Raw genomic sequence first — 12,891 nt, 5'->3', positions numbered from 1 at the left:
GAACAGGACACTCACTGTGACTAAGACGACGAGGTGAGCTGTTTTCAGGCAGACGTGATAGACGTGCACGCACAAGAACCGAGCTGGATTAGGCGGCAAGAGAGCCCCCAACCCACCACCATTTCTTATTACAAGACAATGGTCTTGCACAACATCTCTTAACTCTCTCTCCGGTGTTTTCAGCGAGTTGACGCACAGCCAATGTGTGAAACTGCTGCGAAGAAAAGGGCGTTTGGGGTTTATTCGAGTGACTAGAATTCTGTCTTGCATTTTAATCTTAATACCGTCAATACTTAAACGCTATCATTATTGTTGTTGGTAATAATAATGATGCTGATAAATGTTTATTGTTATTGTGAATAATAATAATAATAATGAAGTGTTGGTATTGTTGTACAGAATGATTTATACGAAATTTTTATTGTTGTTATTGTTAGGAAGACGGACTCCGAGATCGTGCTCCGGTGTACTTCTGTGTAGTGCACTTTGGGAGAGGAGCGAAGGAGGGCGTCTGGTGCCTGTCGGCGCATTGTTCCTCGGTGATTTGCCACGCCGAATCCCAGGAGGAGAGGGGAAAGCATTGCATCACCAGCTTAGCCTCTCGCCATTGGTCCCCGTCCCGTCCTGGATCCACACGGAAAGCCGTACGGATGATGTAAAAAAAAAAAAGATCGCAGCGGTCTGGAGGTACCAAAACAAAGGGGAGCGTTTATCTCGAGCAGGGGTTCGACTGCGCGGCGGTCCGGCATGTGCGGGGTCGCGGGCTGCCGAGGGCTGTGACGGGCTGAGCTTGCGTGCATTCCGGGGTGTCGCCACGGCCGCCGAGCGAGGAGCCCCCGGTCCACCCGGATTCTCCAGCGCCAGAGGAAGATGGCTGCCATGAAGATTCTCACGAGCACGGGGCTTTTCCTGGCGTTTTGCGCGCTGGGGCTGCTGGCGATGGCCATCTGCACGGACTACTGGTACGAGACGGACGCCAGGAGGCACCGGGAGAGGTGCAAGAACTACGCCAACAAGCGGACGGACCCCGGATACATCTACATTTCCAATCACAACCTGCCGCTCCGCATGCCTCCCCCGGATGCCCACAGGACAGCGGAGGCAGGCAGCGGCGGGGCTCTCCCCCGCGCCAGGCGGCACTTCCTCGCGGCTGCCTCGGCGATGGAGTCGCACTGCAGCCGGCAGTTCAACTCCACCATCTCCGGGCTCTGGAGGAAGTGCCACCGGGAGGGCTTCGACCTGGAGACCGAGGACCTCATCTACAAAGGTTGGGACAGCGTGCCGGTATCAGCCTTGGTTGCATATTGTCTTAACGATAAACAGCACCAGTCCCAACACCTTTTCAGAACATGCATATCTATCAAACTGGAAGGCCCGCTGTATTTTAATCATTCTCCATCCTATTAATCGATACAGAGTGAACGTGCACGCAAATACATCCGCGTACACATGCATGTTCCCGTTTAAATGGATCAGAAAAATCGGTGTCTTTATCGTGCTGCAGCTCAGTGCCTTGCCACTGTTCGACGTGGTTTACGTGTTCCGAACGGGTTTGGAAAATGAGTGACGCGGTCTGGCTCGGCTGGAGTATCGACTCTTTAAACGGAGGCACAGGAAGAGCAGTGTGTGGTGCTGGCCGAGTCATTGATCCGGCAAACGTTAACACTGAGTGTGATTTTATAGCCCCCGGGCTCCTGGGTGAGTTAACTGCGAATCGAGTACTCGTTAAATAAGTCTTCCGGGTTCACAGAAAAAAAAAATGATGTTCCTGCAAAGCCGCCGATCGAGGTATTATTGCATTTGCTTTATTTCTTTTTTACGACGGTAGTTGTGTTCCTCTGGTTGTGTGAATGGACTTTCAGGGAGCAGGCGAGGCGGGAAGGCTATGTCTTCAGCAGCGGGGCTTTAAAAAGACACGGCGCCGTTATCTTCCCGGAACAGATGGCGTTGAGAAACGGGGCAGCGCTCCGCTCCGCGGTGCTGAGGACAGCGCCGCTCAGACAGGGTAGTCATGGTGTACCAGCGCGCTGTCCAGGGTGCTGAATTCCTCTCCCCCTCCCTCGCGTCTCCGCTCACGCAAGGAATCACCGCGGGCTGAGGGCCACAGCCAGGCACTGGGGGAAGGAAGGGGAGGGGGAGAACTTGCGGTTGTTTCGATTGTCATTCCCGAAACCGGCATCTGTTACCTTCGGCTGTACGGCGGCCGTATGGCTTCTAATGGGTTAATGTCCCATTAATGAAAAACAGCCAAGGGCAAAAGTGAATTATTGATCCGCAGACCCGCTGTTTAGGGAGACTGAAAGACTACACGGAAGACAGGTTGGAAAAAATAAAAATACACTGAAGGCTAAAGCCACACCCCTTAGAATCGTTGCATGTGTTCGTAAATACACATCGGTGTGAGACTCTTCACAGGTTATCTTCATATCCAATACAGCATCCCTTAAGATAGTATTAATTATGCAAACCCTGATGCCAGCAGCTATATCACCCTTCAGCTGACAACACACTGGAGCTCAGCAGCTGTGAGCCTGGCCAGTACCTGGGTGGGAGAAACTAAGGCTGCTGCTGGAAGATGTGTTAGTGGGCCAGTAGGGGGCGCTCACCCTGTGGTCTGTGTGGGTCCTAATGACAGGGACACTATACTGTAAAAAGGTGCTGTGCTTCGGATGAGATGTAAAACCAAGGTTCTGACTTTCTGTGGTCATTAAAAATCTCAGGGCGTCTCTCAAGAAGAGTAGGGCTGTTATCCCGGTGTCCTGGCCAAATTTCCCCCTGGTCTTTACCAGTCATGGCCTCCTAATCACCCCCATCTCTGAACTGGCTTCATCACTCTGCTCTCCTCCCCACTGAGAGCTGGTGTGTGTGAGAGGACTGGAGCATCATCCAGGTGGGGCTGCACACTGGTGAGGGTGGAGGGGATCCCCATGACCTGTAAAGAGCTCTGAGTGGAGTGTCCAGAAAAGCACTATATAAGTGTAAGCAATTATAAGAATTATTATTAGTATTATTCAGAATTCTGATTATATTTGTTCATGAAGGAGTTCATTGCTGAAATAGCACGTAAAGTGTGGTTGGACTCGAGACAACCACTCGGACTGGGACCCCTGGGGCCAGGAGATGAGCTTCTATCGCTCCATCCTGCCGGAACAAATCCCCAGATCCCCATCCCCTGGAAAAACTGCCGGAGCTGCCGGCCCAAGCGTTGCAATCCCACACGCCGCCCCCCTCATCACGGCCTCAGCCCAGGCTGGTCCCGCTGGGGGGACGTGGGTGGGACAGGTGGGGAAAGCACTTCTGGACCTTGTGGATTGAGACACCAGGCCCAGCCCGGTCTGCTCACAGAGGCCCAGCACGGCCGACCTGCATCTCTGCAGCCTTGAAGGCCAGCGAGCGTGTGTGACGATGTGTGGGTCAGGACCCTGTGCAGACGGTACAATCCGGAAGTAAGTGGAAACGGACACAGGGAGGAGACGACGAGGAACTGGGCAGGTTGACGAATGGGGGCGGGGGGGGGGGGGGGGCGTGATGACTGTGCACTGGTGCTCGGGGGGACGTGGCCATGGCGAACTAGTCCAGAGGAGTCCAGGGGGTAATCCAGGGAGAAGTCCAAAAGTCCAGAGCCGGGTGATTGATCCAAGACAAGGTTTAAAAACCAGAATGGGATCTGGAGCAGGGAGAGAGAATAAAAGTGGGTTAACGAGGCCAGGCGCGCCGAGCCCCGGACCCAGAAGGTCAGGACGCCGTGGTGAAGCCTATGTCATCGGGTCACTCCAGGACCTGCTGGTAGGCAGGCTTCCGGGCGTCCATCTTCCAATTCTGAGCCCGGAATAGTGAGAGCGTCTGGTTTAAATAAGGAGGGGCTGGATAGGAGGCAGGTGCACATAATCAACTAAAATGTGAAAGAGCCGGAGCGCCCTTAAGAGGAGGGATTCCGATCGTGACAGCATGCAACATAGTAAGGAGTGCCGTTCATGAGGATCTTTCACAGAGCAGCCAGATTAGGTTCTTGGAGCAATTAGCTGACAGCTGACCAAACGACTTCTTTAATTAAAAGTCTTTCATTTTTGCATCTCTACACTAATGAATATGATAAGCATGCCTGTAGTAGCTATATGTTTGAATACCGAAGTTCTTCTTTCCAAATAGAAAGTGTTTTCTAAGAGACAAATCGCCAGTTGAAATTTAAGCCACCCTTAAGATTTATACAGATTTTCCTGTAGTGGGAATGCTTGTAGTCCCAGCCAAGGCATTGCTAGTTGGAGATCTTTTGCCAGTGTCTTGGAAGCAGTAGGGGCAGCTGCCCATGACCTGCAGGGTAGCATGTGAACCCAAGCTTGTCTTGTTGCTCCAGCCTGTATGTCAGAAAAGATCTGTCCACTACAGCGCCGCTGACGTGTGCGCCTGGTCGGTGATTCAGTGATTCAATGATTCAGTCTGGGACACAGGAGGCAATCACCAATGACAGAGAAGTGGACAGGCCACTTGTTGAGTCCACTGCGACTCATTCCTCCACTGCAGTGCCACAGTGCATTGGCAACTCTGAGTGAGTGAGGAGGTCTGGCACCATGCCTGTCCACAGAGCACGAGTCCTTAGGATAGAGACACCATTGAGTTCCTCTCCTGCCAGATTAGTGCAGCTCATTACAATAGCCAATAGGCACTAATTACATACAGAGTGGAGGAAGAGATGGACTTGGCCTGTGGGTGCTGAAGGAAGAGATAAGGATGCTTTCATTGGTCCATAAACATATCATGAATTCAGCATATGCTCTTAAAATTAATTATCTCCCCTCAGCCCGGCTGCTTGAAACTAACCGAGGGTTTTTCACTGTCTCAGCAGGTCTTGAAAGAGCTTGGTTAAATTACACATTCACCAGTTAATATGCACTGACATCTCTCAGCTCCTCTGAGGCTGGCTTGATAAGCAAGCACAGATTACAGAACACTGAAAATGTATCTGCGACTGTTTACAATGGGTCCGAGCACGGGGCATATTTATAAAGTCCAGTGCATGTGGTTATCTGATGGAATCAATTATCTCCTGTCCTCCTTCCCGACCAGTGCTTCTAATTTGCTGACTTCCTTTGCTCTCCATTAAGTTCAACAGCTCTTTGTTGTTTTAATTGCGCAGTCATTTTCTCTTTCATTTTTTTCCAGCTTCTTTTTGCTTTGCAGAATCAAGCTGTGTTCCTGTTTTTTTTTTTTTCGGTGTGTGGCTTTTGAGTGACAGGCATTTTAAGCAGAACAATGAAATGTGATTGTGTGATTGCCTTCGCATTTAGCATTTCTGAATTATACAGTCGCTGCTTTCCTGCGTGGAGCCTCTGGCAGTCCCTGCGGTGTTCTTCACAGGCGTCTCATCAAGTGCGGAAGTGCTTCCCTTTCCTCCTACCTTGGCTCCCCTGCTGAATGGCTCCCCTTAGCTTGCCTACAATTAATGGCACAGTTTAGGGAAGGGTAATGATATGAATGAGTGCCAGGCTTGGTGCACACAGACGTTCAAAAGGCATCTTGTAATGGACTGACATCAATACTACGCTGCCACCCTTGAGTTGCTTGACTGACCGGGCAGCTGTTGCGAGTAAGACACGCGTCTCTTTGCTTTCTCACACTGCGCCCCTTTGAGGAATCTCCTTCTGCTGTCAACGCAGAGCAGGGCTCGCTCCGAATTTCCTTCTAAAGAATTTTGCTCCTAGGCGCCCTTTCTTCTCTTCCCGACTGCCGGGATCGGGTGTTTGAACTGGAAGTCGAAGGCGTTCTGTGTGTGTGTATCTGCAGGTGGTAAGAGGACGTGCATTGACGAATGGCTGGGTCACAGGCTCGGGACCCGAAGTGCAACGGCAGAGCAGGTATTACTGACTGCTTCGCACGCTGCACATGCGAATGAAAGCTCTCTTATGTAAATATATTCATGCGTTTTGGTGCCTTTGTCAGCCTGTGCTGAAGTGAGTGCTGAAGGTTGACATAGCAGTTCCAGCTCCTCTCTTTGCAAAAGGTCAGTGCCAATCTCACAAGGTGCACAGGCACACACGGCAATTTTCCACAGGTATTATTTTTGAACAAGAATGAACAAGAACATTGATGATGAATTCCTTGACATGAGACTAATTTTATGCATTGCATATGGTGTACAACAGCCTTTTCCCCCAGTCCCGGTCCTGCGGACAAAAGTCTGTCTTTTGAGCTTTTGGTTTTTTAATTGAATTCCTGGGTAATTGAATTAATAGGTGATTTAATTATTAGACCTCTTTAGCAATTTTCAGCAGTAAAACGGGTAGAGAGGTAGGTGCTAAATTTAATAACTAACAACTGAGATGGAAAGAGAGCCAGTGGACACTAAACCAGTGAAAAACACTGGTTAATAAGAAGATAAGAAAGGTGCATATAGACCTAAAATTTGGTATAATCCGGAAGGCTGTCCAGTCAATGGGTACTACCTTTGTCCTGAGTAACAATTATTAACAGCCTATATGTAACCTATAACAGTCTATGAATAACATCTCTTGATTACTGCCATCAGAATACCATCAGGCCATGGAGATGTGTTTGTCTTAACTGCCTCTAGCCTGTGAAGCTTCCTCCTCCTCTGTGTTCATACTGTTTAAAATGAAACTTTGTCTCAGCTCGGCCCAAGACATGCCGTTTATGTCCTGCTTGGTAATCACCCGAGAGGAGCATTCGTTTAATACAGCTGTCAAATCCATGACTTAATCACAGGACAGATGCAGAAGAGGTAGTTCTAAGGTTTTCCCTTGCTGGGCTAGTCTGCCAGTCTCCTCTTCCTTCACCTCACAAGGGGTGTCTTTATCTTCTTCTGTTTGAAAGCAAAATTGTGGAGGCTGAAATCACTGACCGGCAGAGAGCGTGCACATGTCAAACAATGGGGTAGGGCATCCAAGGGTCAGAGCTGAATTTTAATGCAAATAGGCTAAGGAGGCTAATAAACGTACAACATAAAAGTAAGTATCCTTAATAGCCTGTAGAGCGCATTAATTGGATTACAGTAAAACAGCAGCTTGCAGCCAAGATTAGCAGGGCTCTGAAATCGAGCTTTGAGATTTTGTTTTTCTGTTACTTCCCACAGAAAGGTAAATTATATTCTAATGTGCTGCAGCCCTGTGGTTGTTTTTCAAACGTTCCACTTTATTAATCTCTTCTGGCTCACTGCTGGGGCTGGTTTTGCGAAGCTGCTGTATTTTCTGTTGTCTGCAATCATGGCAGAATGATCCGCTGTAAATGGAACATGACTATTTTGCCTAGTTTGGTCTTTTTTTGTGGCTGTTCTTCTCTGTCGCTTGTCTCTGCTCTCGCTGCAGTGCTCCATCAGTGTTTTAAGAAAATGGTTTTGTTTCTTCCCCTGCGACCAAATGAGAGCTGAACTTGTGGAAAGTCCTGAGTTAAAAGTCCATTTCTGAAGGCTTATTTCACCATCATCTTCACCTGCGCCTCTGTATCAAGAACTTCTCATCAAAGATTACAAAACCCACAGACCACAGATAATGCCTGTTATTTTTATGTGGGGACAACAAACAAGAACTGATTAGAAATTGCAGCAAAAGTTACCACAAAGTCTTGTTTTTTTGCTTTTGTTTAATTAAATTGCTTTATTTAATTCTAGGAGTCTTAATTTATTTCTAAATACACACATTAGAAATAATTCACATTATTATTTAATTAAATTGTTTGATTTGTTTAAAACAAATCAAGGTTAGCTTCAGCTGTGGTTGTTTTTCATTGTTTGCTTCCTCTCAGCACACTAGAATGCTGGAATACAGCATGTGTAACCAAGGGCAACGGACATTCACTAGGAATAACAACACTCGAGAATTAAAGGGGGGCTGCAGTCCCAATTTCCCAGACCAGTTATTAAATCTCGGGAACACAATTAATTCATTGATGGTATTGGGAAAAAAATGTACAAAATTTTGAACTTTGTGAAAGTACTGTAAGTTGGCATGCTGTTGTAAACTGGCATCCGAGTTCCCACAAATTCTGACATGACGCGGCCCTTCCTGCTCACTAGTCACTAATGTAATGTACTGGCTCGAGTAATGTGATGTATGAGCGAACAAGTACAGGTGGTGCAGCAGACATTTCACCGCAGAAATGTTCCAACGTGATCTGCGTGCAGAGTTCACAAGTAGTATTTGTCGGCTAAGCGGTCTCAATGTCGAGAGCACTATCTCTGTTGGATTAAAAGAGATGGATTCACAATCTAGCTTGTTTACAGTGTAATAGAGCTGCTTCATTTCACCAGAAATTTTGTTGCCTCATTCTGAATTGCAGATCATGGCGCTGCGCTTACCTGCAAATTTAATCTATTTTGTGATGTAAAATGGAGGTTTGACATGTTACTTTGTACATTTTACTTTCATTTTGGTTTGAAATGCACTTATGAATGCTGATTCTTTCTAACCCCGAAATATAAAAATAGTGTTGCAGTTTCCCTTTGAGCATATTGAAAGCTTTATGGAGTGTATTAGTCACCCACATGGCTGAGGGCTGACCTCCTGGCCAGAGGATGAGGAGGCCCAGGGGCAGCGCCAGTGGGGGAGGGATGCAGGAGACCTAAAGCAAGGGAGAGAAAAGGATTTTGGATGGTATTTATAATGTTTTAGGTGAGGAAAAGGCATCAGGATCGATAATGAATTACTGACAGCTGAAGCTGATGGAACTTGGCTGTTGTATCCCTCCCGAACTTTTGGTTAGAAACTTTCATTTTCATTTAAACATGAGCGCTTGCTGATAGCGAGACAGCGAAGGGGAGGAGGGGGGGGGGCAGGTGGAAGTGGAGGAGACCACAGGGCTGTGGTCTCTCTGGAGGCGTTCAGACTGCGGGGAGGAGCAGGGGTAGACAGATGTTCCAGAGCCATCCAGCTGTTCCAGCGAGGAGATGAGCTTAGGTGGCTCTCAAAGGGGAGGACTAAACGAGGCCGAACGCTGTTGTGATTTTGAGATCTGGGAGAAGAAATGTCATAATTTTGAACAAAAGAGCCAAGAGTACAGACTAATGCCAGGAAAGCTGCTGCTCAGTGCAAAGGGTTTTGTCTGAATGCTTAATAATTTGGTGCACTTTTGCCTCTGAAGCACACATTGCAATGAACAGTGACATGCCAGTCCTGATGAAGATAAATGTTTTGATTAGCGGGTTATTTCTCTAGATACTGTATGATGGAGTGCATGTTCACTCTGGGCTGCCTGCAAACAGGCAGATCTCTTCCAGCGGGAATAAGCTTGGTTATCTGATCGTGTTGACTTGAGTTTGGTGCTGTCGTTTTAATGAACAACGCGTGATGAATAGCAAAGACAGCCTGACAAGTGAACATTAATATCACCCGTCCATACAAAGCCTTGCTGAATTCGTTGCGCACCATGAAATTTCCTATGATCTGCATTTTTGCTGGGGTGGGTTGCATTTTCTTGTGTGAGGAAAATGATGGGAAAATTGCTTTTATTTCCATATTAAGGAACTGATTGAGCAGGGATTAGTGCTGATTCAGGAAAGCTTTTTTAAAAAAAAAACTAGCATCCCCATTAGATGGAATTATCATTTTGATTACCTTAATTATTGTTACGTCGTTTAATTGCTACAGTCAATTTCCATGTCCTGATTATCGCTCATTTTCCCTCATTATGAAGTAAAATGTGTTTTTATGGTGCATTTCCTAACAGACTACATACAGACTCAGACAGTGAGAGGGTTTGCACTCCCTTTTCAAGTCTAGACCCAGGCTTTTCATCTTAGAGTGTGATTTTCTTATTTTTTCCAGATCATGTCTGGGCGCACATTTGTAGGTGTAAAATATGTCATATTTTATTTTATAGTGTATAACATTCTATTGAACATGAGAATTTGAATTTCCCTTGCTCCAAATGAATATATACAAATCTACCTGATTCTATACAAAATTCAATAATTCTATATGAATCGTTATGAAAAGATAAAGCCCAAGAACATACAAAGGTTTAGCAAGCCAAAGTTTTGACAAGTTAAGTTATATTGTTCTGTGAAGGAAGCATATAGTTCAACATGTTGTTGGATGCTCCCACCACCCTTTGTGTAAAGAAGTGCTTCTTTTCTCAGTCTCTCAAATGCACTTCTGTTTAACACCCTCTAAATGCTATGCATTCTGCTTTTGCCTTTGCTATCAGGATGGAGTGCAGCCTGAAGACTCTGTGGAGATTTTTTTTTCAGACTTAATTTCATGTTTCTCTATTGGAGATGTACCACTTACTCCCGGGCTGTCTAACATTACAGTGCATGTCACCAGCAGGAAAGTCCAATATAATCTCTGTGTCCTATTGATTCCTGGGAGTGAATTATATAACTGAGGGACTTGTTAACAATCTGTCCTTCTACGGGCCAATGTATCAAGTCTTCAGCCAAAGAATTTGTTCAGTGTGGCAAAAAGAGCACGCCTAATCACATTTATCTTAGTCAAAGAGTAAAACTGCAAGGCAGCAGGCGAACTGTTATTGACTTTTTCCTCCATCTGGGCTACAGCAGCTGATTTTTGAAATCTGTTTAAAGAAGAAAGCTGGAAGGAAATGAAATGGGTCAGATATTCCCAGGCCTGTCTTCATGGGGGCTGTTGCTTTAGAAAGTGCAAACACCACAGAAAGAGAGTAATTTCATCTGAATTTTACAGCTGTTGTCGTAGGCAGTGGTGATATTATCCCATCATGATTGATTTTGTGTCACGTTTTTAGTTCCAGTCTGTCGTTTGTTTCATTCCCTCTTAATCCTGCGCCTCTGAAGAGCCAGGGGTGTGTCAGTGAACGGCCATGCTTGTATCACCATGGAAGACTGAACAGATCCACATCCATCTCTGGAGTGCTGCATACATCAAGGCGTTATGATCTACAGCTGCAGAAAGTGTGGGAGCACTTTGCCTGCGTGCTTGTAGACAAACCAAGCCAGGGTCCTAGGCTGCAGTCCATTCCAATTAAGCCTGACTAACCTCACATGCACTTGGAAGAGAGCAACAGTTCAGTCCCTGGAGTCAGATGGTATCTGTTATCCAACAAGGTCAGGGCATCAAGGGTGGGTCTCTAGCCTGTATTTCATTCGCATAGAGTAAACGGCAGAATAGCAGTGGTGAATATGTTTCTTTCTCACTCTAGGAAGGCAAGGTGTGTTGGAGTTGTAATACATTTTCTGAATTGAATGTGGTTACAAACGTATTTGAATATTATATTACGGATTTAAGTTAAATCATTCTATGTCTTTTCATGATGGTGTTTAAAATCACGTTCAAGTCAAAATCCTGCAACTAGCTGTTCTTAAGCACATTCAAAAACAGTTTTACTGGTTTTTGGACAATATTCTCTTTTCTTTTGCACTTAGAGTAAATTCTCTTTAAAATATAACTTCACCACAACTCATGCAACCTTGCACGTTACAGCACTGATACAGATATGTCTTGTCATGCTTTAGCAATGTCCCCTATTTTCCCTTGTATCAAGGTTAGGAGGTAGCTGGACATCTTTGATCCATTTTTTCCCTTCTGAAGGACCGACCCCTCTGCACATTGAATTACTCCGTTTTTCAGAGGAGCTCAGAATGGCTTTTCAATCTTTGCAAACTGAGATGCACAGAGAGCACAGCAGCACCCTTTAACATGATAAGTGTGTCTGGTTCAGTGCAGGAGATGCATGAATTAGTGCATGATGTCAGAAGCATCCTGCTTGGTGAAACGAGAGGCAGCAATTGAAGATGATGTTCTCGACTCACTGAGCTTCATCTAGTGAGAAAAGCCGACAGCAGACTCTTGAAATGATCCTGCTTTTGGGTACTCACAGCTGTCCCAGATGGGGAAGTGAGCAAAGCTACAATGTGTTTAGTTTCGCAGCACAGAAACTCTTCTAAGAATATTTTAAAATTTTATTAGCAGCTCACCAGAGACAGTTTGAACGCAAGAGAGCAAGATCCTTTCTAAAATCTTTGCACAATCACACGCTGATATACAAAAGTTATATATCAATTAACTCCACCAAACATTACCTTCCTGCTTGATGAATCTACTGTTCAAGCACTAATGAAAAAATGTATTCATTCTTTATTCTTTTCTGATCTGGGTTCATTTTCAGCTTTTGGTAGATAACCTGTATAGTTGGACAGTGTCTGTCTGTGTATTGGCCTCACGTTTGTTTTTCTGGAGAACAAAATATTCCAGGTGTTTCTCGCTCACTGCTCACTTGTGCTGTAAATCCAAAGCATGGATCCCAGGGGGCTGAGACTTTCCTCGGGCAGGGGTATTCATTACTGCTTTCGTTCTTCTGCATCAGATCTGTGAGTCTGTGTGAGTCTGTGTGAGTCTGTGTGAGTCTGTGTGAGTGTCAGTGTGAGTCTGTGTGAGTCTGTGTGAGTCTGTGTGAGTCTGTGTGAGTCTGTGTGAGTCTGTGAGTGTCAGTGAGTGTCAGTGAGTGTCAGTGAGTGTCAGTGAGTGTCTGTATGAGTCTGTGTGAGTGAGAAGTGTGAGTCTGTGTGTGTCAGTGAGTGTCTGTGTGAGTCTGTGTTTTTCTGTGTGAGTCGGAACTGTGAGTGAGAAGTGTGTGTCTGTGTGAGTGTGTGACAGCGTGTGCGAGCGTGTGTTATTCGTGTGCGAGCGTGTGTGTATGAGTATTTGCTGTGATCACTGTAAAAGTAGTGCTTGTTAAAGGGATCTATACATCTGAATTGAAAGAGTTTGGGATTGACTAGGCTTGCTCAATGAGAATTGTGCAATGCAACCAGATCTGTTTGAAGCCAACAGAGAAGATGGACACAGTGAGATTCAAACACGATTTAGCCCCATTTTCTGCTGTATTTTTTCTTTTGCAATCTTCCCAGTTTTCAATAATTAAACAGGTCTGTGGGGTTCATAGTAGCTGCAACAGACATCACTT

At 45.9% G+C, this 12,891-nt stretch overlaps 1 protein-coding gene across 1 annotated transcript in view; it reads left to right on the top strand.

Moving 5' to 3' along the window:
- Nucleotides 1-435: 435 nt before the first annotated feature.
- tmem276b (transmembrane protein 276b) overlaps nucleotides 436-12,891 on the top strand; it is a 31,571-nt gene continuing 19,115 nt past the window's right edge. Inside the window, exon 1 of the mRNA XM_088935068.1 lies at nucleotides 436-1,267. Coding sequence (XP_088791194.1) covers nucleotides 871-1,267 — 397 coding nt within the window. The 5' untranslated portion in view covers nucleotides 436-870. The remainder of the gene's footprint in view (nucleotides 1,268-12,891) is intronic.

The sequence above is a fragment of the Atractosteus spatula genome, chromosome 16 (genome assembly GCF_055471065.1).
Source record: "Atractosteus spatula isolate fAtrSpa1 chromosome 16, fAtrSpa1.hap1, whole genome shotgun sequence".
Lineage (NCBI taxonomy): Eukaryota > Metazoa > Chordata > Actinopteri > Semionotiformes > Lepisosteidae > Atractosteus > Atractosteus spatula.
Note: the sequence above shows the minus strand (reverse complement) of the source record. Positions and strands in the feature narration are given on the sequence as shown.